We start from the raw sequence: 23,824 nt of genomic DNA, 5'->3' as shown, positions 1-23,824 counted from the left end.
TAAAAGGGAAGGTGCTCCAGTGGATAAGGGAGTACTTAAGCAACAGGAAACAGCGAGTAACGGTGAGGGGGAAGACATCAGAGTGGCGAGATGTCACCAGCGGAGTCCCACAGGGCTCAGTACTTGGACCCATCCTGTTTCTAATATATGTGAACGATCTTCCAGAGGGTATAGACTCATTCCTCTCGATGTTTGCTGATGATGCAAAAATTATGAGAAGAATCAAGACGGATGAAGATAGACAGAGACTACAGGATGACCTGGATAAACTGGAGGAATGGTCTAGAAAATGGCTGCTGAAGTTCAACTCTGGAAAGTGTAAGGTGATGAAATTAGGCGAAGGGAGCAGGAGGCTGAACACAAGGTATCATCTGGTAGGGGAAATCCTGCAAGAATCAAATAGAGAGAAGGATCTGGGGGGTTGATATCACACCGAACCTGTCCCCAGAGGCCCACATCAAAAGAATATCATCAGCGGCATATGCTAGACTGGCCAACATATGAACAGCCTTCAGAAACTTGTGTAAGGAATCTTTCAGAACCCTGTATACCACTTATGTAAGACCAATCCTGAAGTATGCAGCTCCAGCCTGGAGTCCATACCTAGTTAAACACAAGACAAAGTTAGAGAAGATTCAGCGGTATGCCACCAGGCTCGTCCCGGAACTGAGAGGATTGAGCTACGAGGAAAGGCTAAAGGAGCTGAACCTCACATCCCTGGAAAACAGAAGAGTAAGGGGAGACATGATAACCACCTACAAAATTCTCAGGGGAATTGACAGGGTGGACAAAGACAAACTCTTCAGCACGGGTGGGACACGAACAAGGGGACACAGATGGAAACTTAGTACCCAGATGAGCCACAGAGACGTTAGAAAGAATTTTTTCAGCGTCAGAGTAGTTAATAAATGGAATGCACTAGGAAGTGATGTGGTGGAGGCTGACTCCATACACAGTTTCAAATGTAGATATGATAGAGCCCAGTAGGCTCAGGAATCTGTACACCAGTTGATTGACAGTTGAGAGGCGGGACCAAAGAGCCAAAGCTCAACCCCCGCAAGCACAATTAAGGTGAGTACAATTAGGTGAGTACACACACACACGCACACACCAAGAGGTGCCATCTCAGGTGTGTGCCCAGTAAACACCTGTGTTTGAGAGCCATGTCTAAAAGTCGTGCATTTGACTCAAGAGCTTTCTACTCGCCTATTTGTGCCTGCAGGATCGAGCTCTGGCTCGTGGACTCGGCTGAGTATGCGTGCGCCAACGGAGAACGAGACTTAGCTCCCGGGTCACACCTATTGGTACGTGGTGCGTCCATTCCTCACGACACTGAAATAGCTAATCTTAAATCCGGGGTGATTAGAGGTGCCTTCTTCAAGCTCTCAGGCCGTTCTTACTTCCCCCACTACATGCGAGTACTTTAGAGCTCCCCTTAGTGTCGTAAACTCCATTGGTATTTTGCATGTCGTGATCATAACTCCTCTGGTCTTTCTCACTCCTTAGTGTCGTAAACTCCATTGGTATTTTGCACGTCGGGATCATAACTCCTCTGGTCTTTCTCACTCCTTAGTGTCGTAAAGTCCATTGGTATTTTGCACGTCGGGATCATAACTCCTCTGGTCTTTCTCACTCCTTAGTGTCGTAAAGTCCATTGGTATTTTGCACGTCGGGATCATAACTCCTCTGGTCTTTCTCACTCCTTAGTGTCGTAAAGTCCATTGGTATTTTGCACGTCGGGATCATAACTCCTCTGGTCTTTCTCACTCCTTAGTGTCGTAAAGTCCATTGGTATTTTGCACGTCGGGATCATAACTCCTCTGGTCTTTCTCACTCCTTAGTGTCGTAAAGTCCATTGGTATTTTGCACGTCGGGATCATAACTCCTCTGGTCTTTCTCACTTCTGATACTTGATTTTACACTTGATCTTATCTATTTTCTGGTCGGTAGGACATCCTTGAGTTCAAGTACGTTTATTAGAACAATAAAATATATTTCTAAAGGATAGAGTAGCTTAGGTTATTTCTACCCCAAGGAGCCGGCGGTTGAGCGGAAAGAACACTGGACGCGTGATCCTGTGATCCCGGGTTCGATCCCGGGTGCCGGCGAGAAACAATGGGCAGAGTTTCTTTTCACCCTGATGGCCCTGTTGCCTAGCAGTAAATAGGTACCTGGGAGTTAGTCAGCTGTCACGGGCTGCTTTCTGGGTGAGGAGCCTCGAAATCATCTCAAGATAACCTCAAGATAACCTCAAGATAACCTCAAGATAACCTCCCCTCCTGACAACCTTGAGGTTTTTCGGGCCGGTGCTGCGTACCCTAAAGCCAACACCAGGGTTATCTTGAGGTTATCTTGAGATGATTTCGGGGCTTTAGTGTCCCCGCGGCCCGGTCCTTGACCAGGCCTCCACCCCCAGGAAGCAGCCCGTGACAGCTGACTAACACCCAGGTACCTATTTTACTGCTAGGTAAAAGGGGCATAGGGTGAAAGAAACTCTGTCCATTGTTTCTCGCCGGCGCCCGGAATCGAACCCGGGACCACAGGATCACAAATCCAGCGTGCTGTCCGCTCGGCCGACCGGGGTACATACATACATAAAATACTTACACACATGCATACATACATACATACATACATACATACATACATACATACATACATACATACATACATACATACATACATACATACATACATACATACATACACACATGCATACATACATACATACATACATACATACATACATACATACATACATACATACATACATACATACATACATACATACATACATGCCTTCATACATACATACATACAAACATATACGTCTAGTCAGCATATTGTCATTTTGTGATAAAATCCAATACAGTTTATGTTGGCGAGACGCCACTGTGATGAGTTTAAATAATACAGGAACTGTAGGTTAATGTGTGACATAGGCTAGATGAGGCATCTACACGCATCAGCTGGAGGCTGGGGGAGTGTTGTGGAGTCAGGTGGTATTATTGACAATGTTGAGTGAGTTTGACCCTTCAACTTCCCCATCCCCCCTCACATTGACCACAACACGTTTAAGGTTACCCGTCACTCTCACTTACCAAGGTTATCCCCTACACACTCACATGCATCACATTCTTAACTTAAAATTATTACGATCTACCAATTTATGTTACTACCTAGACTCTCAGTTTCACAAGATTGTATAAACCTGGCACTTAAAATTTGTCATTCTGTTTCATAAATTCATAACTTTGTTAATTATCAATTAATCACTAGTTTACTCACTTAAATATTTTCACATTAATATTAACAACTATAGTCTTGCTCAAATCCACAAGGGCCGTGACAAGGATTCGAACCTGCGTCCGGGAGCATCCCAGACACTGCCTTCATCGACTGAGCTACGACAGGGTTAAAAGAGTTGAAACCGAAGTTCTACTGAACTTCGGAACTTTATTTAACCCTGTCGTAGCTCAGTCGACTAAGGCAGTGTCTGGGATGCTCCCGGACGCAGGTTCGAATCCTCGTCACGGCCCTTGTGGATTTGTTCATTTGATGCATCACGTTAGTGTGATCTCTGTGTGTAACTATAGTCTTATTTGTGTTCCAATATTCCAACTTTGTTAACGGACTCGCAAATACATCTGCATCTTCAGTCAATACTTATCTGTTACAATTGTTTAGAATCCGGTAGTGGACCCCATACCCATTCTGTAGGTGGAAGTGAAACCCATATCCATCCTTCGGGTGGTAGTGAACCCCATACCCATTATAGGGGTGGTTGTGGATCCCATACCCATCCTACGGGAAATAGTGCACTCCATACACCTCGTATGATTAGTTGTGCACCCTATATATATATCCTGAGGGCGGTAGTGGATCCCATACCCAGCCTACAGATGGCAGTGGAACCCATACACATCCTGTGGATGTTGGTGGACCCCATCCCCATCCTGTAGGCAGTAGTGGACCCCATCCCCTTCCTGTAGGCAGTAGTGGACCCCATCCCCTTCCTGTAGGCAGTAGTGGACCCCATACCCAACCTACACGTTATGCGTTAACTGGTTCCACAAATCAACAACCAATGTATCGACCCAGTAGTAGTTACCTAGGTCTTTCCTAAATCTAAACTTATCAAATTTATACCCATGGTTTCGTATTCTGTCTTGTGTTGATACTTTTAATACTCTATTAATATCCTCTTTCTTATGTCCATTCATCCACTTGTAAACCTCTATCTTGTCACCCCTAACTCTTCGCCTTTCCAGTGACTGCAATTTCCGCTTTGATAATTTTTCTTCATATGACAGGTTTCTAATCTGGGGGATTAACTTTGTCATCCTATGCTGGAAACGTTCAAAGTAATTTAAATCCATTCAATAGTACGGCGACCAAAACTGAACTGCATAATCTAAATGGGGCCTAACCAGAGTAAGATATAGCTGAAGAACAACACCAGGTGTTTTGTTACTAACTCTTCAATTAATAAATCCCAGTGTCCTATTTGTCTTATTTCGAAAATTCATGCATTGAAATTGAAATTGAAATTGAAATAAGTTTATTGAGGTAAAATACATACAAAGGGATGAGGTAGCTCAAGCTATTTTCACCCCGTTCAGTACATCATGTTAATACATACATAGACACACATCACAAACAATAAACATATTACCAAACATTCTGAGAGATAAACATATACATTTCCTATTCATGCATTGATCTCTTGGTTTTAAATTCTAACATTATGTAGGACGTTAAACATTCTTGAACTTAACAGTATTCACCCACACAGACTTACTGTAAGTCTCCAGAGATCAACAAAACGTCTCTGGCCCAGCAAACCACAAACTCTCATGCATTTCTCCACACACACGACTGGGTTGTTATTTCCCTAATCCCCCTCATATCCGGTTAGTATCTAAGACAGCTTCCAGTAACACTTGCCTCCTAACTGACGCTCCCGCGCGTCGGCACATAGCCTCAACAATTCCCAAGAAATATGCGCTACTTATACCTTAACATCAATCATACTCTCTACCTACGTATACAAATAACAGACATCAATACAAAGCAGGAACCAAGCCTCTTTATTTTCATCTTAATGGATAATATACTAATACTTATACATAACACGTTATGAGTTAGTTATTCATTCAATTAGAGATAACTGGTTCTTAATACAGGCAACGGGGACAGTTATCAATATAAATAAATGTTGCATCAAGAGGCTGGGAAATTGGGGTTCTCGAGCGTTTTTAGAGGGATATTGGTTTCCTGTGGCGGGATCTGTTAGGATGCTGGAAATTACTTGGTATGAGGAATATGAGGCTCGTATGAGGAATCATTCTATTGGGAACTGTGGAGGGAGTCAGTTTTCCACTCGGTAGAGGTGGCGTTAAGTCTGCTGTCTAAATGTGAGTTAACCTATTTTCAGAGGGCGATCATTGTAAGGTCCTATCTAGAGTCTGATATTGCTAACAAGCCCATCGTTTCCCGTTGAGCCGGAAACTTGCTCCCGATGTGGAGAAGTGATCTTTCGATGTATATGGTGAGGCAAATACTACTCGATTCGACGTTCCTCATTGTGAATGAGCAAGGCAGAGGATGGGATTGGTGTTTTAAACGTGCATTTTCAGTTGTTGACCATTTTTTGGGTGACTTTTAGTTAGGGGACGTCCTAAACCCCATGGGCCTGTACTTCAGATAGATGTGTTATCTATCACATGGATGTAGCGAGTTGTGTAGAGGCGGCATTTTTCATTCCAAATGACATCATTTGTCACTCAAAAAGACCAACAGGAGTCACAAAAGTAGACTCTGTCAGAGGTACCTGCCAATAGTCCTTGAAGAGGTCGAACTTCGTTAGGTAGGTGGCCCTACCGATGGTATCAATACACTCATCTATCCCAGGGAAGGGGATATGTATCAGCTTCTGTAACCTTGCTAACTTGCTGGTGATTTATGCATAACCTAAACTCATTGCTAGGGGTGAGGTACTAGCAGAATGGGGGACGACCACAGACTAATACTTGTAGAGATCAGATTATGTTGGAACATGTAGTCTATCTCACGTCATAACACCTCCTTCTTGAGGGGATTTAGATTGTAGGGATGTTGCTTTAGCGGTTTTTCGCCCTTCTCCAGGATAATGTGTTCATGACGGACCTCAGACCTGGAGCATCTCTGAAAATTAGATATATTGTATTATTAACTCTATGAGGGATCTCTGTTGCTCCTCAGGTACTTGTATCAACTTAGTAGGTAGATTTAGCATAATCTCTGAATTCGATGCTACTTGCTTACCAACACCCTCCATCACCTCTTGATCTTGTTCCCTTGAAACAACCATCGTCACTGGGCGAATGCCCCGACCTTAGTACAGCTTCACCATGTTTGTGTCCCAACATCTGCTTCTTTTTTCTTTCTGGAGTGCTAAGGGTATAGTTAGTAGCATTAACTGTCTTGGTAACGGGGTAAAGATCAATAAATTTTACTCAAGGTTCATATTTCCGTTGGAGAACATACCAGTACTAGGTCTCTTACCTGATATTCCCTAGGTGTTGCTTTTCTGTGGTATCTTTTCTTGGCAGTTACCTGAGAATGTAACATGTCATGCCTCCTGTGAGATACTGTCACGCCTTCTGTGAGATCCTGTCAAGCCTCCTGTAAGATCCTGGAACGGGTTGTGTCATAACACGGCTCCTGTGTCAGGCTTGGTGTTACGGCTACTTCAGGGTCCATTTATCTGGCTGTTACAGGGAGGTGGTTTCCTTTCCTTGTGCACTGTCCTTTCGGTCTCCAGGTACTTGTTCTTATTTCCATCCTTTTACACTTGCTGGTGTTGAACTCTAGTAGATATTTTATCATACCAACGCTGCAGCTGATTAAAGTCATCATGGAGAGTAATAGAATTATCATGTCTAAACATTTCTCATTAATTTGGCACCGTCAGAGTGCACATATGTGTGTGTATGTTTGAGTGTGTAGTGTGCAAAGTATGGAATATTTTCCACGTTTTGTATAATAATAAACAAATAAATAATTTTCTACAGGAGGGTCTTGTTTTTCTGACGTTGTTGTTGTTGTAGATTCTGCTGCTAGGAACAAAAGTTCCAAGTAGTACTGTCTATGGTGAGCCCGTAGTGGACATGTACGTTTCTTCTGATGTATATAAAAACAAATAATGATTTGCTCCGCAGACTGCCGGTGTTTTATAGCGATTGAGTGCAAAAATGTATAAATGATTCCTTAATGTATAGATTTCGTGTTGTGTGTGATGACAGGGGGATCGAAATAGTTCATACAAAATTCATAAAAAATAAACTAGGTAGTAGTGTTGTCCCCCAAACGAAAAACATTTCACGAGCAGTTTTTTTACATAAATATGAGACCGCAAATGATTTTTGTTTATTAATTACGGTTCAGTCCGTTGCTTTGTTAAGGCCAACATTGTATAATTTTATTCTACATTTCCTTCTTCACAAAAGCCACCACATACGCTCTCCTATTATATTTATTTATTTATTTATTTTAATTTATTTATTCATTTATATATAAGAAGGTACATTTTGTTTATGAGAGAATACGGCATTGTTTTTTATACATTCTTGTAAAGCCACAAACATGAATAGCGTTTCGGGCAGGTATTCGAATGCACCCTCCATAGACACCAAGACTGAGAGAATGGGAAGCAGGAAGTGGAAGAAGAGAAGGATGGAGAGGAGTAGGATGGGGCCAGTGAGGGGAAGGATGGGGGGGGGGGGGGGCTGGGAAAGTCAAGGGGTAAGGTGGGCTGTGATCTCATTCAGTCTGAAGTATCACGACTTTTCGATCTCAGTTCCACAACGAACTCTCAGACCTAGGACAAGGTCACGTGACTGGCGGTGGTCCCTCCCTCAGTGGTGGTGGTCCTTCCCTCAGTAGTCGTGGTCCCTCCCTCAGTGGTGGTGGTCCCTCCCTCAGCAGTCGTGGTCCCTCCCCCAGTGGTGGTGGTCCCTCCCTCAGTGGTGGTGGTCCCTCCCCCAGTGGTGGTGGTCCCTCCCTCAGTGGTGGTGGTCCCTCCTTCAGTGGTGGTGGTCCCTCCCCCAGTGGTGGTGGTCCCTCCCTCAGTGGTGGTGGTCCCTCCTTCAGTGGTGGTGGTCCCTCCCTCAGTGGTGGTGGTCCCTCCCCTAGTGGTGGTGGTCCCTCCCTCAGTGGTGGTGGTCCTTCCTTCAGTGGTGGTGGTCCCTCCCTCAGTGGTGGTGGTCCCTCCTTCAGTGGTGGTGGTCCCTCCCTCAGTGGTGGTGGTCCGTCCTTCAGTGGTGGTGGTCCCTCTCTCAGTGGTGGTGGTCCCTCCCCCAGTGGTGGTTGTCCCTCCCTCAATAGTGGTGGTCCCTCCGACAGTGGTGGTGGTCCCTCCGTCAGTGGTGGTAGTCCCTCCCTCAGTGGTGGTGGTCCCTCCGTCCGTGGTGGTGGTCCCTCCCTCAGTGGTGGTGGTCCCTCCCTCAGTGGTGGTGGTCCCTCCCTCAGTGGTGGTGGTCCCTTCCCCAGTGGTAGTGGTCCCTCCCTCAGTGGTGGTGGTCCCTCCCTCAGTGGTGGTGGTCCCTCCCTCAGTAGTCGTGGTCCCTCCCTCAGTAGTCGTGGTCCCTCCCTCAGTGGTGGTGGTCCCTCCGTCAGTGGTGGTGGTCCCTCCCTCAGTGGTGGTGGTCCCTCCCTCAGTGGTGGTGGTCCCTCCCTCAGTGGTGGTGGTCCCTTCCCCAGTGGTAGTGGTCCCTCCCTCAGTGGTGGTGGTCCCTCCCTCAGTGGTGGTGGTCCCTCTCTCAGTAGTCGTGGTCCCTCCCTCAGTAGTCGTGGTCCCTCCCTCAGTGGTGGTGGTCCCTCCGTCAGTGGTGGTGGTCCCTCCCTCAGTAGTCGTGGTCCCTCCCTCAGTAGTCGTGGTCCCTCCGTCAGTGGTGGTGGTCCCTCCCTCAGTGGTGGTGGTCCCTCCCTCAATAGTGGTGGTCCCTCCGTCAGTGGTGGTGGTCCCTCCGTCAGTGGTGGTGGTCTCTCCGTCAGTGGTGGTGGTCCCTCCCTCAGTAGTCGTGGTCCCTCCCTCAGTAGTCGTGGTCCCTCCCTCAGTGGTGGTGGTCCCTCCCTCAGTAGTCGTGGTTGTTAGAAATTTCCAACAGTTATTCTCATCCCTAATACAGTAGGATGTATTTCCTGTATTAGGCTTCATACTCATTTGATACTCGTGTACTAATCCTTAGTACAATGGGATGTATTTCCTGTACTAAGTGTCATAATTAACTAACACTACGAATCCGTACTTTAGTATCACAGAATTCATTGCATTAGGATGTGGAACATCATGTAATTTCTCCTAGAATTGTGCAGTGTTGCGTCCGGCACCCACGGCGAATAAATTTCCACATGTCTGTAGATCTAATAGAAGTTCAACTATTTACTTTCTTTTATTAGGGATAATTATTTTGTAATAGGTTTACTTTATTTAGTATACAAAAGTTTACTGGAATTAATTTACCCAACTTGATCGCTGTTCTAGTAAATAATATCATAATCTAAAATCATTACCACCTCCAAAGGATTCTCGTTTTATTTGTGCAGTCTACATTAACTGACCTGCACTGTGAGAATCAAACATAACCACATAAAGTATTTGAATAAAATATAAACAATATTTATAAACGCTTCCTTCCCTATTTAGCTTTAATAAATGCATATAATATATGCTCGGGCCCCCCTACTGGGAGGTATGTGCATGCGCGACTTTCGGGAAGGAAGGAGACTCTCGCCATATTAGAACAACTGGCAGTACGGTGTTCGAAGTGGTCCCTCTATACCAGACAATTCTGTAAGCATCTGTACCTCATCGGGCTTCAGATTGAGGACGCAGCTTACCAGAATCATGGACGCCAGTTCGGCAAGCATTTTTACCTTGTTCAGTTGTTAATTTGAGCTCAGATAATAACTAATATAGGTGCCATGTCATAACGTTGCAGGGGGAATAAAATAAACCCCATGTAAGTGCTGTTTACTCCCCTCCAATTATTTAGATATTGCATTTATGTGTGTGAATACTAATTTGGAGGGGAAATTATTGAATTTAATTATTGCAGCCTGGGGCAATACCACTGTGGAAGCGTGTGACCACCACATACGTGATAGTATCACTATCTCAAGCTGTTTCCAGACTGTTGTAGAGATTGGACTACACCTACGTCCCTCTGTCACAGCTGAGATTTAATCAGTTTTCATTGTAGATAGAATTTAATTATTGAGAGTCAAGCATTGCACATTAATCATATACATGATTTGAATTTTAATATGCAGTTGTATTTTTGCATTACATTTTATTTATCATTATCTATGTGTGTGCATATTATTATTATTATTACATAAAATATGTTACACATAGACTAACCTCATAGAATACCCCCAAAAATGTGTCATGGGAAGCTGGTTCTAGCATGCATAGAATTTTCAGCCATTGCTTAATAGAATATAATTACATATAATCATAGAGATCCATAAGTCACTGGTTCTATCATTTAACAACGCATTCTGGTCCATCGAGCTATCTTAGATTTAATCTTTATTTTGCATTTATAGAATTATACATTTTATTTGCATTAAACTAGAGCCAGATTTCCCCCCATAGTGGTCCCTCCGTCAGTGGTGGTGGTCCCTCCCTCAGTGGTGGTGGTCCCTCCGTCAGTGGTGGTGGTCCCTCCCTCAGTGGTGGTGGTCCCTCCGTCAGTGGTGGTGGTCCCTCCCTCAGTGGTGGTGGTCCCTCCTTCAGTGGTGGTGGTCCCTCCCTCAGTGGTGGTGGTCCCTCCCTCAGTGGTGGTGGTCCCTCCTTCAGTAGTGGTGGTCTCTGCCTCAGTGGTGGTGGTCCCTCCCTCAGTGGTGGTGGTCCCTCCCTCAGTGGTGGTGGTCCCTCCGTCAGTGGTGGTGGTCCCTCCCTCAGTGGTGGTGGTCCCTCCGTCAGTGGTGGTGGTCCCTCCGTCAGTGGTGGTGGTCCCTCCCTCAGTGGTGGTGGTCCCTCCGTCAGTGGTGGTGGTCCCTCCCTCAGTGGTGGTGGTCCCTCCGTCAGTGGTGGTGGTCCCTCCCTCAGTGGTGGTGGTCCCTACGTCAGTGGTGGTGGTCCCTACGTCAGTGGTGGTGGTCCCTCCCTCAGTGGTGGTGGTCCCTCCGTCAGTGGTGGTGGTCCCTCCCTCAGTGGTGGTGGTCCCTCCTTCAGTGGTGGTGGTCCCTCCCTCAGTGGTGGTGGTCCCTCCGTCAGTGGTGGTGGTCCCTCCCTCAGTGGTGGTGGTCCCTCCTTCAGTAGTGGTGGTCTCTGCCTCAGTGGTGGTGGTCCCTCCCTCAGTGGTGGTGGTCCCTCCCTCATTGTTGGTGGTCCCTCCGTCAGTGGTGGTGGTCCCTCCCTCAGTGGTGGTGGTCCCTCCCTCAGTGGTGGTGGTCCCTCCCTCAGTGGTGGTGGTCCCTCCCTCAGTGGTGGTGGTCCCTCCGTCAGTGGTGGTGGTCCCTCCCTCAGTGGTGGTGGTCCCTCCGTCAGTGGTGGTGGTCCCTCCCTCAGTGGTGGTGGTCCCTCCCTCAGTGGTGGTGGTCCCTCCGTCAGTGGTGGTGGTCCCTCCCTCAGTGGTGGTGGTCCCTCCTTCAGTAGTGGTGGTCTCTGCCTCAGTGGTGGTGGTCCCTCCCTCAGTGGTGGTGGTCCCTCCCTCAGTGGTGGTGGTCCCTCCGTCAGTGGTGGTGGTCCCTCCCTCAGTGGTGGTGGTCCCTCCGTCAGTGGTGGTGGTCCCTCCCTCAGTGGTGGTGGTCCCTCCGTCAGTGGTGGTGGTCCCTCCCTCAGTGGTGGTGGTCCCTACGTCAGTGGTGGTGGTCCCTACGTCAGTGGTGGTGGTCCCTCCCTCAGTGGTGGTGGTCCCTACGTCAGTGGTGGTGGTCCCTACGTCAGTGGTGGTGTCCACTCCCTCAGTGGTGGTGGTCCCTACGTCAGTGGTGGTGTCCACTCCCTCAGTGGTGGTGGTCCCTCCCTCAGTGGTGGTGGTCCCTCCCTCAGTGGTGGTGGTCCCTACGTCAGTGGTGGTGTCCACTCCCTCAGTGGTGGTGGTCCCTCCCTCAGTGGTGGTGGTCCCTCCCTCAGTGGTGGTGGTCCCTACGTCAGTGGTGGTGTCCACTCCCTCAGTGGTGGTGGTCCCTCCCTCAGTGGTGGTGGTCCCTACGTCAGTGGTGGTGTCCACTCCCTCAGTGGTGGTGGTCCACTCCCTCAGTGGTGGTGGTCCCTCCCTCAGTGGTGGTGGTCCCTACGTCAGTGGTGGTGTCCACTCCCTCAGTGGTGGTGGTCCCTCCCTCAGTGGTGGTGGTGGTGATCTCTACCTTGTGGGAAAATCCTAGCAGTTTTAATTATTTTTCTTTTATTAAATATTACATATTTACTTTATTTTTAATTGACTTTAATATTATATTAGTTTTTTTTATTATTTTTCCTGGTTCTTAGTTCTTAGTAAGTTAGTTAATAGTGAGTGGACTGTATATTCTGATTCAGCTGCTAGAATTTATCACACACAATTGGGGGGACAATTTGTAGCTTAAACCACTTTGAAGTGGCTCCTGCATAAACCACAAATTATTTACCTTGTCTTTGATATATAAATTTAAATCATACCACATATGGTGGTCTAATCTACTATTATTACAGCAAATTAAATCAATAACTACCAGTACTATGTCTACAATATTGAACAAAAATGGGCCTTAGCTGTTCCTGTTCATGGGACCTGCTAAGGCTGTGTAATTGTAGCATCAGAATTGGGTGTGGCCCTGCGCCTCTGAGTGCCTCGTAATGGCGGGTGTCTGGAGGCCTACAAGGCTTGATGTACAGCTAGTGGCAGCAATTTCTATAATTATGCTGGGAGCCAGCTTCCTGCTTCACTAACTTCTCTCACAATTACCTGTTTGGGATGTAAGGAATTAATAAAGGTTTCCTAAACGTTTAAGTATAGGTATGACATGGAATAAGAGGAACTGTGTAATGTAGAATACGTATGTGTTAGGGATTTTCATCCCACAGTATAACCGCCTACCTATTTATGTTATATAAAATGGTCAGAATATATACAAAATACTTGGTAAGATGGATACTGGTGTTGCTGTGATTGTTAAGAAGTTGTTGTGCGGGCTGCTCGCTTGTTGACAGGTAGTCTGGGTGTCTAACGAATTATTCCAGCTTATATGGAAGGAGCCATCTCTACAGCGTGTTGTTTTGTTATGATTCTGGTCCTAGATTCAGGAAGCTCTGTGTATTTCTTCGTAAGTGGGTTTGCTACGAAGGTTCCTAAGTGCGCCCTAAGAAGATGCTTAGGTGCGATTCAATAAGGTCCACTTAGGAAGATATTTAAGTTTTGGGTCTTGTTCACTTACGTGCCGACAGAGGTCACTACTGTGTTTCGTTTGGCCAATCAGAGTGACTGTTACATTTCTAACCTGACCAATCACGCTAATGCAATATCAGCTGTGTTATGTAAACATTGTGGTTCCTCGTGGTATTGTTGTCAGAAAAATCATCTGTTGCAAACTCTACCTACTATCAAGAAGAAGAAATGATCTGTGCATCCAGTCATGTGCCTGAAACAATCAAACACTATCTCCTTCACTGGTTTCGACATTGTAGTGCCAGAGTAAATAAAACAAAAAAAATAGCGCACTTAAAATAATCTTTACCATCGTGTATATTACTAGGTGACATCTCGTTACATGAAAATTTTCCAATAATCAAAGCACTGGCTAAATATCTCCAGTGACCAACAAAGTGGCCACATTTGACCTGTGCCACATTCATAGTTGGCGCAACCAACAGGCAAACACAGAAGACAAGTGTCTGGCCGCAGCACCAAGGATTAGCTGACGCCAGCACAACACCACCCCGTCCTACAGTGCGGCGTCTCCCTCTAACACGCCTCTGTTTATTCACTTTATCTACAGTACAAGACATCAAACACTTTTGAAACCTAGTCATTCTCAACATTAACGCGTCTCCCAACATTTGTACTCGTGCAGTCATCGAGAGAATAGACACTTCACGCAAACTACACCTACTATCAAGAACCAAAACAAACATACTACATCCTCTTAGTATTCATAAATAAATAAGACAAAGAAAATGTCTGGGATAAAAAGGAAAGCAAACTTCAGTGAAGAGGAGCTGACAGTTCTCGTTGATGAGGTTAAGAAGAGAGAACGCATAATTTTTGGGAAGCTATCAAGACAAGTCACTACCCAAGATAAACACTGTGCCTGGAGCCAAGTAGCTGTTGCTGTAAGTGGTGTTGGTCTCTGCTCAAGACAACAAGCCGATGTTCGCAAGAAATTTCAGGATCTTAAATCTTCAGTCAAGAAAAATAATCAGGCACTATGAAATTTATTTAAATCTTTCTAATTATAATCTCTAAAAATAGTTTAAGAAATTATAATATTTTGTAATAACAATTGTAAATAAGAACAATATTGAAACATTAAAATGTAACAATTATTCATATCATTAATTTTGCTATGACTTGCATAGTATATAGTGTAATTTAATAACCAATCTACCTCATATAGTCAACTTATGTTTGGTGTAAATATTTACATGTTTTTTGTATTAAAGAATGTTTATCAATTGCTAGGTTTAATTGTTGAGAGTTCAAAGTAGTGACAATATGAAAAAAACACCAGAATAAGAAACATTTTTATTGGCAAAAAGATTAATGGCAAAGATATAATTATTTTATCACATCCCTAATATATGTTTCACCTCAAATTGGTCTAAGGGCAACATATTGATGGCCTATATCATTGTTTTGTGTATATCATTTAAACAAAATTATATTAAATTTTTCCCTTACATGTAAGGTATATTAAACACTGTACTGTATTGAAAGCAACTTTATTTTATAATTAAAATAATTCAATTTTAAGGCCAATGCTGTGTGTACACAGCATTGGCTAACAAACACTGTTATTTTACAAACCAAAAATTTACCCAGCCATATTATGTACCACATTTCTTAGTGTCTATGAATAAATATTTATTGATATATTTTTCACACAAATTTTTGGTCTTTTGTCAGATGCATATATTTCTCCTCAGGTATCTGACTTTCCATATAAAGTATAGCAGCATAAATAATATTTCCAAATCAGCAGGTACATGTTATCTTGAGGTTATCTTGAGATGATTTCGGGGCTTTTTTTTTTTTAGTGTCCCCGCGGCCCAGTCCTCGACCAGGCCTCTGGTCGTTTGTAATACGACCTACAATATACAAATATACAAACATACCTAAATATATACCTAAATATATACCAATATACCTAAATATACAAACAAACAGTTTGTTTGTATATTTATGTTTCACTTACATATACAGTATGTGCTATTGAATTTAATAGGTAAAAATTGATAGGATAACTTACAAATAAATCTATGAATCCAATTATAAATGTTTTTGATTTCCGTTATTGATAAATTTTTGAGTTACTGTACTTGTATTTTTATACAAAAGTTCCATTATGTAGTGTTTTCAATTACATGTTTTACTTTGTTATATAAGTATGATTTGAAATAAAAATTTATGAGAAAAAATTCCTTACTACTTCCCTTCTTTGTGTGTGCCCATTTTCATGTGCTCCACCTTCAACATTTTCATTCATTATAAAGTCATCCTCAATGATCTCTTCAAGAGGTATTCTTTGCTCAATGCAATAATTGTGCAACAACATACATGCAACTGAAATCTTTGCACATTTATCTGGTTCATATTGAAGACTACCACCAGACCTGTGGAGACACCTAAACCGAGATTTTAACACGCCAAAAGTTTTCTCGATTACCACTCTTGTTCTTGCATGGCTCCTGTTATACAGCTCTTCTGGAGGGTTTTCAGGGTTTGTGAAGGGTGTAAGTAAGTTGTGTTGCAAGGGATAGCCACTGTCACCTGCATAGATATTTAATTTATAAAATGTGCATACATCTTTAAAAATCACTCAATAATCCTAAACCCACAATGTCTTTCACACACTATTTGATTCTAGCATCTGAAGTGGTTGGTTACCTTCCTCTGTCATATGAATACCTCTTGCATTACATACATCATTCTCATTTAATGTTCAGAGGCATATAACTGACATGTCAAAACAACCAAAATGTAATCCACTTCCTTCCTTATTTAACTTAATCATCCACTTGTAATCTCTGGTACACCCATGACACATGATGTATATAAACACCAGTTTAAACACATTTCTGCTGATTTCCATTCAAAATTCTCACTCTCATTCTCCATATCAGGGCTAAAACACACTTTCATTTCTTTAATATAAAATCAACATGAATAAATTTCTTTATACTATTCATAATACAATAAGCTGTTACCATTCAATATTAAACAACTTTTATTTATAGACTGTAGAGTGTATTTGTTGTGACTCGATAAATAACAAATAGGCAACCTACTGTACTATAAATGAAGGTCATATATATAAAATGCATATCTTACCTAGCAAATAGGAAATGCCAAATTCTCCTGCTTCAAATCTGTCATGAAGTCTGCTGTTGGCCCATATGAAAGCATCATGAGTGCTTCCAGGGTATCTTGCACAGAAATCCATGATTACATTATCAGGATTTGACACAACTTGAATGTTCAAAGAAGGATATTGTTTTCTATTTACATATATGTTTTCTTCAACTTTTGGAGCTTTAATGGGGACATGGGTACAATCGATTGCTCCAATTACATTGGGAAACCTACTGATATTATTAAATTTTAACTTAGTTTGTATAATTTCATTCATCTCTGTTGGCATTTTTATTTCTGCTAGTCCTTTTCTGTAGAGAGCTTCCGTCACTCCAGTTATTATTCTTGATACACTCGATTGACTGAGACCAGTTGAATCTCCAATAACACTTTGGAAACTTCCACTTGCATAAAATCTCAGACCTACTAACAATGATGTATGGGCAGGAATGGCTTGACCTCTTCTAGTTATTCTTTCAATATCATCTTTAAGGTCTTCACAAAGTCTTAAGATCATATGACGTGGTAAACGATAGTACCTTAACAATTTTTTATCACTTACATCTAATGGATTTAGACGATCTTTAAAGACTCTTTCTCTCCTTAAAGCTAGCTCATTACGTAAAGCAATAAGCAATAGCATTTCAAATGTTTTTAACTGTTGAAATTGGTATTTTTTTGGATGCGTGTCCAGGAACACTATACAGTATTGGGTACCTAGGAAAAATAAAGCATATTGTAATACAGCCTGTAAGATGAAATATATATATATACACACACATACTGTACATACATATTTGGGGGTGTACAGTGTGGTGCCCATGATTGTCTTTTTATCCTCCCACCTTTCTTCCATCAGCCCCTTGTCCCTATTCAGTCCCCATCCCTCTCTTTTTTTTTAACAGGCCATAATTAGAGGCCTAAGTATTCAATGACCAAAGTTTTTGTAGTTTTTACCCTAACCTAACATCATTTGTTCAGGATGTTTTTCTTTTATGTCTCACCCACATTTAATTTCAAAATAAAACCAAACAAAATAAATTAAAACTGTATATGTATAGCTAAAGTACACCCTTACTGATTACTAGGTGAACAGGGGCATTTGGTGATAGTAAATGATCACATCAGGCAGGTCTCATCACCTTCTCTCATTTTTCATGTTCACCAGTGTTTATTTACTTAATAACTACTGGTATAATATCTTGCTATTATAAAACTAATTCTACTATCATCAAACACATATTTACTTCAAGTTTCAAGCAGAGAATGCATATATAACTAACACGAAGGACTACTCTTCACTAGATTCACCAGCTATAATATTTTGGTCATGTTCCAATATCATAAATCGATCCCAGTGTTATGTAGTAGAGAAAAAATGACTTATATCCAGTTTACGTAAAGCTACGAGTGGTCGAAACCACACTTAAATCCCGAAATGAACTTACGAAGATTTTTCCACTTAGGGTAGTTAATTGAATACGGACGTAGCCGCCACGAAGGCGTTAAGACGGAAAACGCTCTTAGCTAAGAGGAAAAACCTTCGTAAGTACCTTCCTGAATCCGGCCCATGGTCTACGTGAGGACGCTTTAAGGGAGACGTACTCAAATGTTTGGTGGTTCTATTTGTGTTTAAGGAATAGAGAGTTAAGCTATATTCCTGTTGTTGGAAATTATATTCAGTCCTAGGGAACACATTTTTATAAAGTTTAAACACTAGACTGTTGTTTAAAAAGAGATGAGATGTATAATATGTCTTGTTGTATGACGTCACGGAATACCCGTTCTTTTTTCCTTCAATGGGGTAACTTATGTTATTATGTGTGTCGGATTTCCAACATAATTTCGGGGGGGGGGGTTGATCACTTTATTCCTCTCCTTCCGAATTATAATGTTGCTTTAATTTGAGTTTGCATTATTGTACTGCAGTCCTTTGGGGACGGATGTCCCGTACTGGCGTTTCGGGTGCTGGAAGTCGTTGAACGTCTTCTTTTCCTGCCAGTTCTAAAGGAACTAATTTCTCTAATATTAGTTTTGAGAGTAGTGTTGCCTCGGCATTTTACTTTCACTATTCTCAAGATGCCCTGGCTGTCTGGATAAACAGAGACTATTTGGCCTATAGGCCACTCTGAGCGTGGCCCATCGCTGTCCACCAGAACTATGTCACCAGGGTTCAAGTTAATTCTGTTGTAGGGGTTGTTTGCCCCGTAATGATACTCCCTCAGAGCAATAAGGTATTCACGAGTCCATACGTCATTCCACCGACTTATCACCCCCTGATAGATGTTTGAAAAGTTGAACCAAATCCCTCTCTCGGACATATGAAGGATCCTCTGGTTCCTCGTCCGTAAGGGACACAAGGGTGCTGAGAGGTCTCCCATACATCAGATGAGCTGGATTTAATGGTTCATGCTGCAAAACATCATCAGAGAGGTAGGTAAGTGGTCGGTTATTAACTCGTGCTTCTATCTCTATTGCTACAGTTTGGAGCTCCTGTAGGTCAATCTTTTGGCGGTGTAGGGTTTTCCGTAGGGAACGTTTCACCGTACCAATCATGCGTTCATAGAAGCCTCCGTGCCATGGTGCTCTGGGAGGTATGAATTTCCAGTGGCACTGCCGTTGATTTAGGATCGTGCACACCTTTGGGTGTGCCCAGATTTTTCTCAATCATGCTTCTCCTGCCACTAAGTTGGACCCATTGTCTGAGATCATTAACTTAGGACAAGATCTACGTGAAGCAAACCTGCGGAAAGCCTGTAAGAATGCCTCGGCACTCATATCGGGAGTCACTTCTAGATGGACTGCCCTTGTTGTGGCACAAGTGAAAAGACAGATATATGCCTTTACTGATTTTTTGTCCTTGGTGCCTGTTAGTGCTAGTGCTCCTGTGAAATCTACTCCTGTAGTCTCAAAGGGACGATCCCCATTAACGACCCTGGGTACCTTTCTTCTCTCAAGAGGAGACTTTGGGAGAGATTAAAGCCCTTGCGGGTCCTTGTTGGTGTCAATCATGGACTTAACGTGAGACTTGCTAGAATGTTTTATGTATCATTTATACGCTCTGTGATTGACTACAATGCTCTACATCTCACACTGTATACTGACAAAGAGCTGAAATCTCTTGAAACCTTGCAAAATGAAGCTATGCGTCTCATCCTTGGGGCTCCAAAATCCACGAGAATAGTTAATATGAGAGCAGAGTTAAAATTACCTACCATAAGTGAGAGAATTTTGTCTATTAACACAGTTTTCGGCGTGAAGACATTGAGTAGATCTAGACAACACATGAAGTTTCAAGCTAAACTTTCTAATATGCTGCAGTCACCTGAGGTCTATAGAAGAAGAACGAAATCTGATTATGTATATTGGTTCTACAAGGTAGCCAACTCCATCAAAATATTAAATATGTACCCAACTCAACTAATGATTAATCAGCCAATTACTCCATGGGATAACTGGGATCTATCAGTTGATTTTGTAAATGCGCCCAAGAAAGATAGTGTGCACACTACATTATTAAAACAGTTAACACTGAAAAGCATCACTGAAAGTACTCAGAGTATGGGTAACGATGTGTATCAGTGCTATACCGACGGCTCTGTAGAAGAAGGTGGACGATGTACCGGATGTGCATTTAACATATTTGAACAATCTTCTCTCGTACATACAGCAATGAAGCGCGTCAATGACTGGGCAAGTACAACTCAAACCGAACTTGCAGGCATATACCTTGCCACTGGATTTTTAAAAGACAAAGGCAGTGGACTTATATACTGTGACTCGCAGAGTGCACTCCTGGCATTGAACGCACATAGTAGTGACACCCAGAAAATAGTCAGTGATATTCGAATGAATGTTTTAGCTGCTAAAGAAAACAGATTTGAGATTAAATTCCAATGGATACCATCACATGTTGGCATCTCAAGGCATGACACTGTTGATATGCTTGCTAAGACAGCCTGCAGAAAACCAGTGGTAGAAATTGATATGGGTGTTTCATTAGCAGTGACAAAGAGAATACTTAAACAAATATCTAATGAAAATCTCACCGACCTAACAAATTCACAAAGACCTGAAAGTTGTAGCATTAAATATTATGATAGATATCGTGAGGAGACATTCACATATGGGACTAATAGAACAAGAACCCGGCAATGTGATGTTATAGTGGCCAGAATACGCCTTGGATATAGACGTATCTGGTAGCTTTCTCAAAACCCAAATGTCGATTACACAATGTGTCAACTTTGTGAAAGAGAAAACATACACTCTCTTGAGCATTATATTGTAGAATGTCCCATACTGACTGACTTTCGCCCTCCTGGGCTAAGGTATGCTGAACTCTGTAATTACTATATGAGTACTGGAACACTTGATGATATATTGGACTTGTATCCAAGATTGACCATGTAATATATCAATTATACAATGTATATATATGATGTAACTATATAACCTGAGCTTGTAAAAGCACCTTCATCACCTTCAGTGATTAAGTGCTTAATTGCTCACTAGTTTCTTTATCAGCTATCTCACCCTGTCAGAGTAAATGAGACAAATGTATGTGAATGCATGTGTGTGTGTGTATATATGTATGTATATGTGAGTGTGTATGTATATGTATGGGTATAAAGTACATATGGAAGCTGATCAGAATTACATTTCACCTTTGTGAATGTACATAATGACACTATGTTAAAGACACATCACTTTATGTAGGGCATACGTAAATCTGTGCATCTATGTATTTACGTATGTAGGTTAGCTTAGCATTTTAAAACCACCGAATCACCTTGTGGTTGAGTGTTCAATAAACCCTTGAACTATATGTTTAACACTTCTTTAACCCTGTCCATGGAGGACAGAAGAAAATGTATATATGCTGGTTAGCATTGTAAATGTGTGGCTACGTCTGTGGTAGAAAAAAAAAACTCGTTTCTTCGGAAGTGGAGGAGGGCCAGGATATGGACACACTCTGGCATCGTATCTCCAGCAAATAACATAGGCTTTAATTATGGATTTTACTGTCTGCCTACCTTGGGGTAGACAGTACTGTTGTCTTAAGTCTGTGAGAGTATCTAATACTCCACCATGCAGAGTGTTGCATTTGTGTAAGTGTAACACAATTAGTTTGCTTACTATGTGGTGACGAGGAAGCAATATTGGAATTTTTGCTTCCAGATCTATGTCCGCATGCTGTAAGCGGCCTCCGCATCTGATTATGTTATAATTGTTGGTGTCTAACAAGAGACCCAGATCATTTTGTAGCTTCTTAGGAACATTGTCAAATTCTGTCCCAAATGTGTCTGTCTGAGCTCTTTTGACCCAGTACCTTAGGGCACAAGGGAATTTATGCTTGATTCCTATTTTCTTTAGAAAATCAAACACTACTTGGGTGACACCTATTAGTTTGTTCAGTTCAGAGTACCGAGCAGGATCAATTACCAAAGTCCGAGGTAGTTTTGGGTTCTCAGTGGGAACAGTGACATTGGTCTCAATGACTTGTGGCTTTTGTTTATGCCACTGGTCGCTGATTAGCCACTGAGGTCCATTGAACCACATCTCTGCCTTTGTTAATTGCCGTAAAGTCAGGCGTCAGGAGAGATAGTCAGATGGATTCTCTTTGGTGGGTACATATCTCAGTTTATACCCTGCCGACAACTCTCGTATTTCCTTAACGCGGTTACTCACATAAGGATTTTTACTATTATTGTTTTTAACCCACTGTAGCACTGCCTCATTATCTGACCATTGTTATGATCCCAGGTAGCCGAAAAACGAGTCTCCCCTTTGAGAATTATTCTATCAAGCCTGACCTAACCAGAAGGTCTAAGGAATATAGAGGTGATAACCCATATGTAAAATAGTTGCTTGGATATGTATAACAACTTGAGATTATGGGCAATGAAGAAGAAAACAGATAAATGACTGGCTAGGAGATGTGGACATTTTGCTGGAGGCGTGAGGCTCGCTTCTGGAGGGGATTTGACCTCACTTGAGTGCCAGACATCGCAGGGGAAAGCCGCGCTCTGTTCGAGCTCCCGTCAGAAGGGAACCCCTAGTGATATATCTCGAAGAGAAGAGAAGTGTGCAGACGTACCAGCTGTGGAATCGAGCTGGGAACGTTGTGGTCTCAAGTCCTGGTCGACGAGCAGATATTAAATCGCCCAGAGGCATTATTGTGGGCCGTGGAAGCGCCATGACCAGACGCCGTCAGAGGGAGAAGCGCCCTCGACCAGACGATCTGTGGTAAGCACGATATACGCCAGTTCGTAGTGATTGCTTGTAGTTGGTCGTGTGCCCAGCGACAGTAGCGATGTTTATTTATAAGTTAGACATGTTTTAATAAGGCAGAAGGCCTGAAATAAGAGAGTGGAGAGGGAGGAACACGGAGCGACGTCCGTCCCCTCTGAGCTCTGACAGACGACTGAGGGAGCCCGGCTCCTGACGGAGGAAGACCCTCCCAGCGAGTGAGGACCGCCGCCAGGCGAGGTGGAGTATGGACCCGACCAAAACTGGGGAGTCCACTCTCACTGTATATAGAGGACAGATAGAGGTTGGAGACAAACATATTGAGTGAATATTTTTGTTTATGTGTTAAAGGGGAAACATTTTTATTGGAGTGTCGATGGGTTGCAGGTTTGTCTTTGGGGAAGAAGTTGCTGAGAACTTCGAAGCCAGCCTAGATGAGGTAATTGATGAGACTCCAAGGTAGTGAAGCAGAGGACCTCGAGCTGGGAGGAGAAGCAGTGAAGAGGAGTGTCACATGCTTCTGTAGAGGTGGAGAAGGACCATAGTTGCTCGAGGAAACTTCAGGGTGTAGCAGCCAAGAGAGCTGTGGAGGACCCTAGCAGAAGGGTGAAGCACCGTAGTTGCTCAAGGAAACTTCATGATAGCAGCCTGGAGAAGCTGCAGAGGATCCTGGTAGTGAAGCCCGGAAGAACCTAAAGATATTAGGGTAGTGATCTTCCAGAGGTGGAAGGGAAGTTATTGCTTGTAGGGAGTTGATAGTGTTTGGTTGTCATTAGCGTGCAAGACGCAGTGAGAGGTGAGTGACTGTTTGCATTCTTATGTCAAGGAGTGTTTTATACTGAAGTTTAGAGTTGCAGGCGTAGGCTGGATTACCTACAGATGTATGCGTTCTAGGACTGATAGGGTGATCGATTGATCATTGCAGTGTAGCAAGGAACATTTATACTGATGTATGTTATTGCATTCACATGCTGATTTTCTTTGTACACATTTATAGATACATGTATATATTCTCTTGCTGATGGTGCAACAGT

At 43.0% G+C, this 23,824-nt stretch overlaps 1 protein-coding gene across 1 annotated transcript; it reads right to left on the bottom strand.

Moving 5' to 3' along the window:
- Positions 1 to 15,494: 15,494 nt before the first annotated feature.
- LOC123757708 (putative nuclease HARBI1) lies at positions 15,495 to 17,055 on the bottom strand. Its single transcript, XM_045741557.2, has 2 exons — positions 16,518 to 17,055; positions 15,495 to 15,956 (listed from the first exon to the last, which is right to left on the bottom strand). The coding sequence occupies exons 1-2, from the start codon at positions 17,053 to 17,055 to the stop codon at positions 15,592 to 15,594; spliced, it is 903 nt and encodes a 300-aa protein (XP_045597513.2). The 3' UTR covers positions 15,495 to 15,591.
- Between the last annotated feature and the right edge of the window lie 6,769 nt (positions 17,056 to 23,824).

The sequence above is a fragment of the Procambarus clarkii genome, chromosome 19 (assembly GCF_040958095.1).
Source record: "Procambarus clarkii isolate CNS0578487 chromosome 19, FALCON_Pclarkii_2.0, whole genome shotgun sequence".
NCBI lineage: Eukaryota > Metazoa > Arthropoda > Malacostraca > Decapoda > Cambaridae > Procambarus > Procambarus clarkii.
The sequence above is the reverse complement of the archived record's forward strand: the minus strand, read 5'-3'. Positions and strand labels throughout refer to the sequence as shown.

Excerpts from the sequence above, each read along its gene's own strand:
- LOC123757708 (XM_045741557.2), bottom strand. The coding sequence starts at position 17,055 with ATGATCTTAAGACTTTGTGAAGACCTTAAAGATGATATTGAAAGAATA. Across the intron at positions 15,957-16,517 it reads TGGCATTTCCTATTTGCTAG|GTGACAGTGGCTATCCCTTG; the intron begins GTAAGATATGCA and ends ATATCTATGCAG.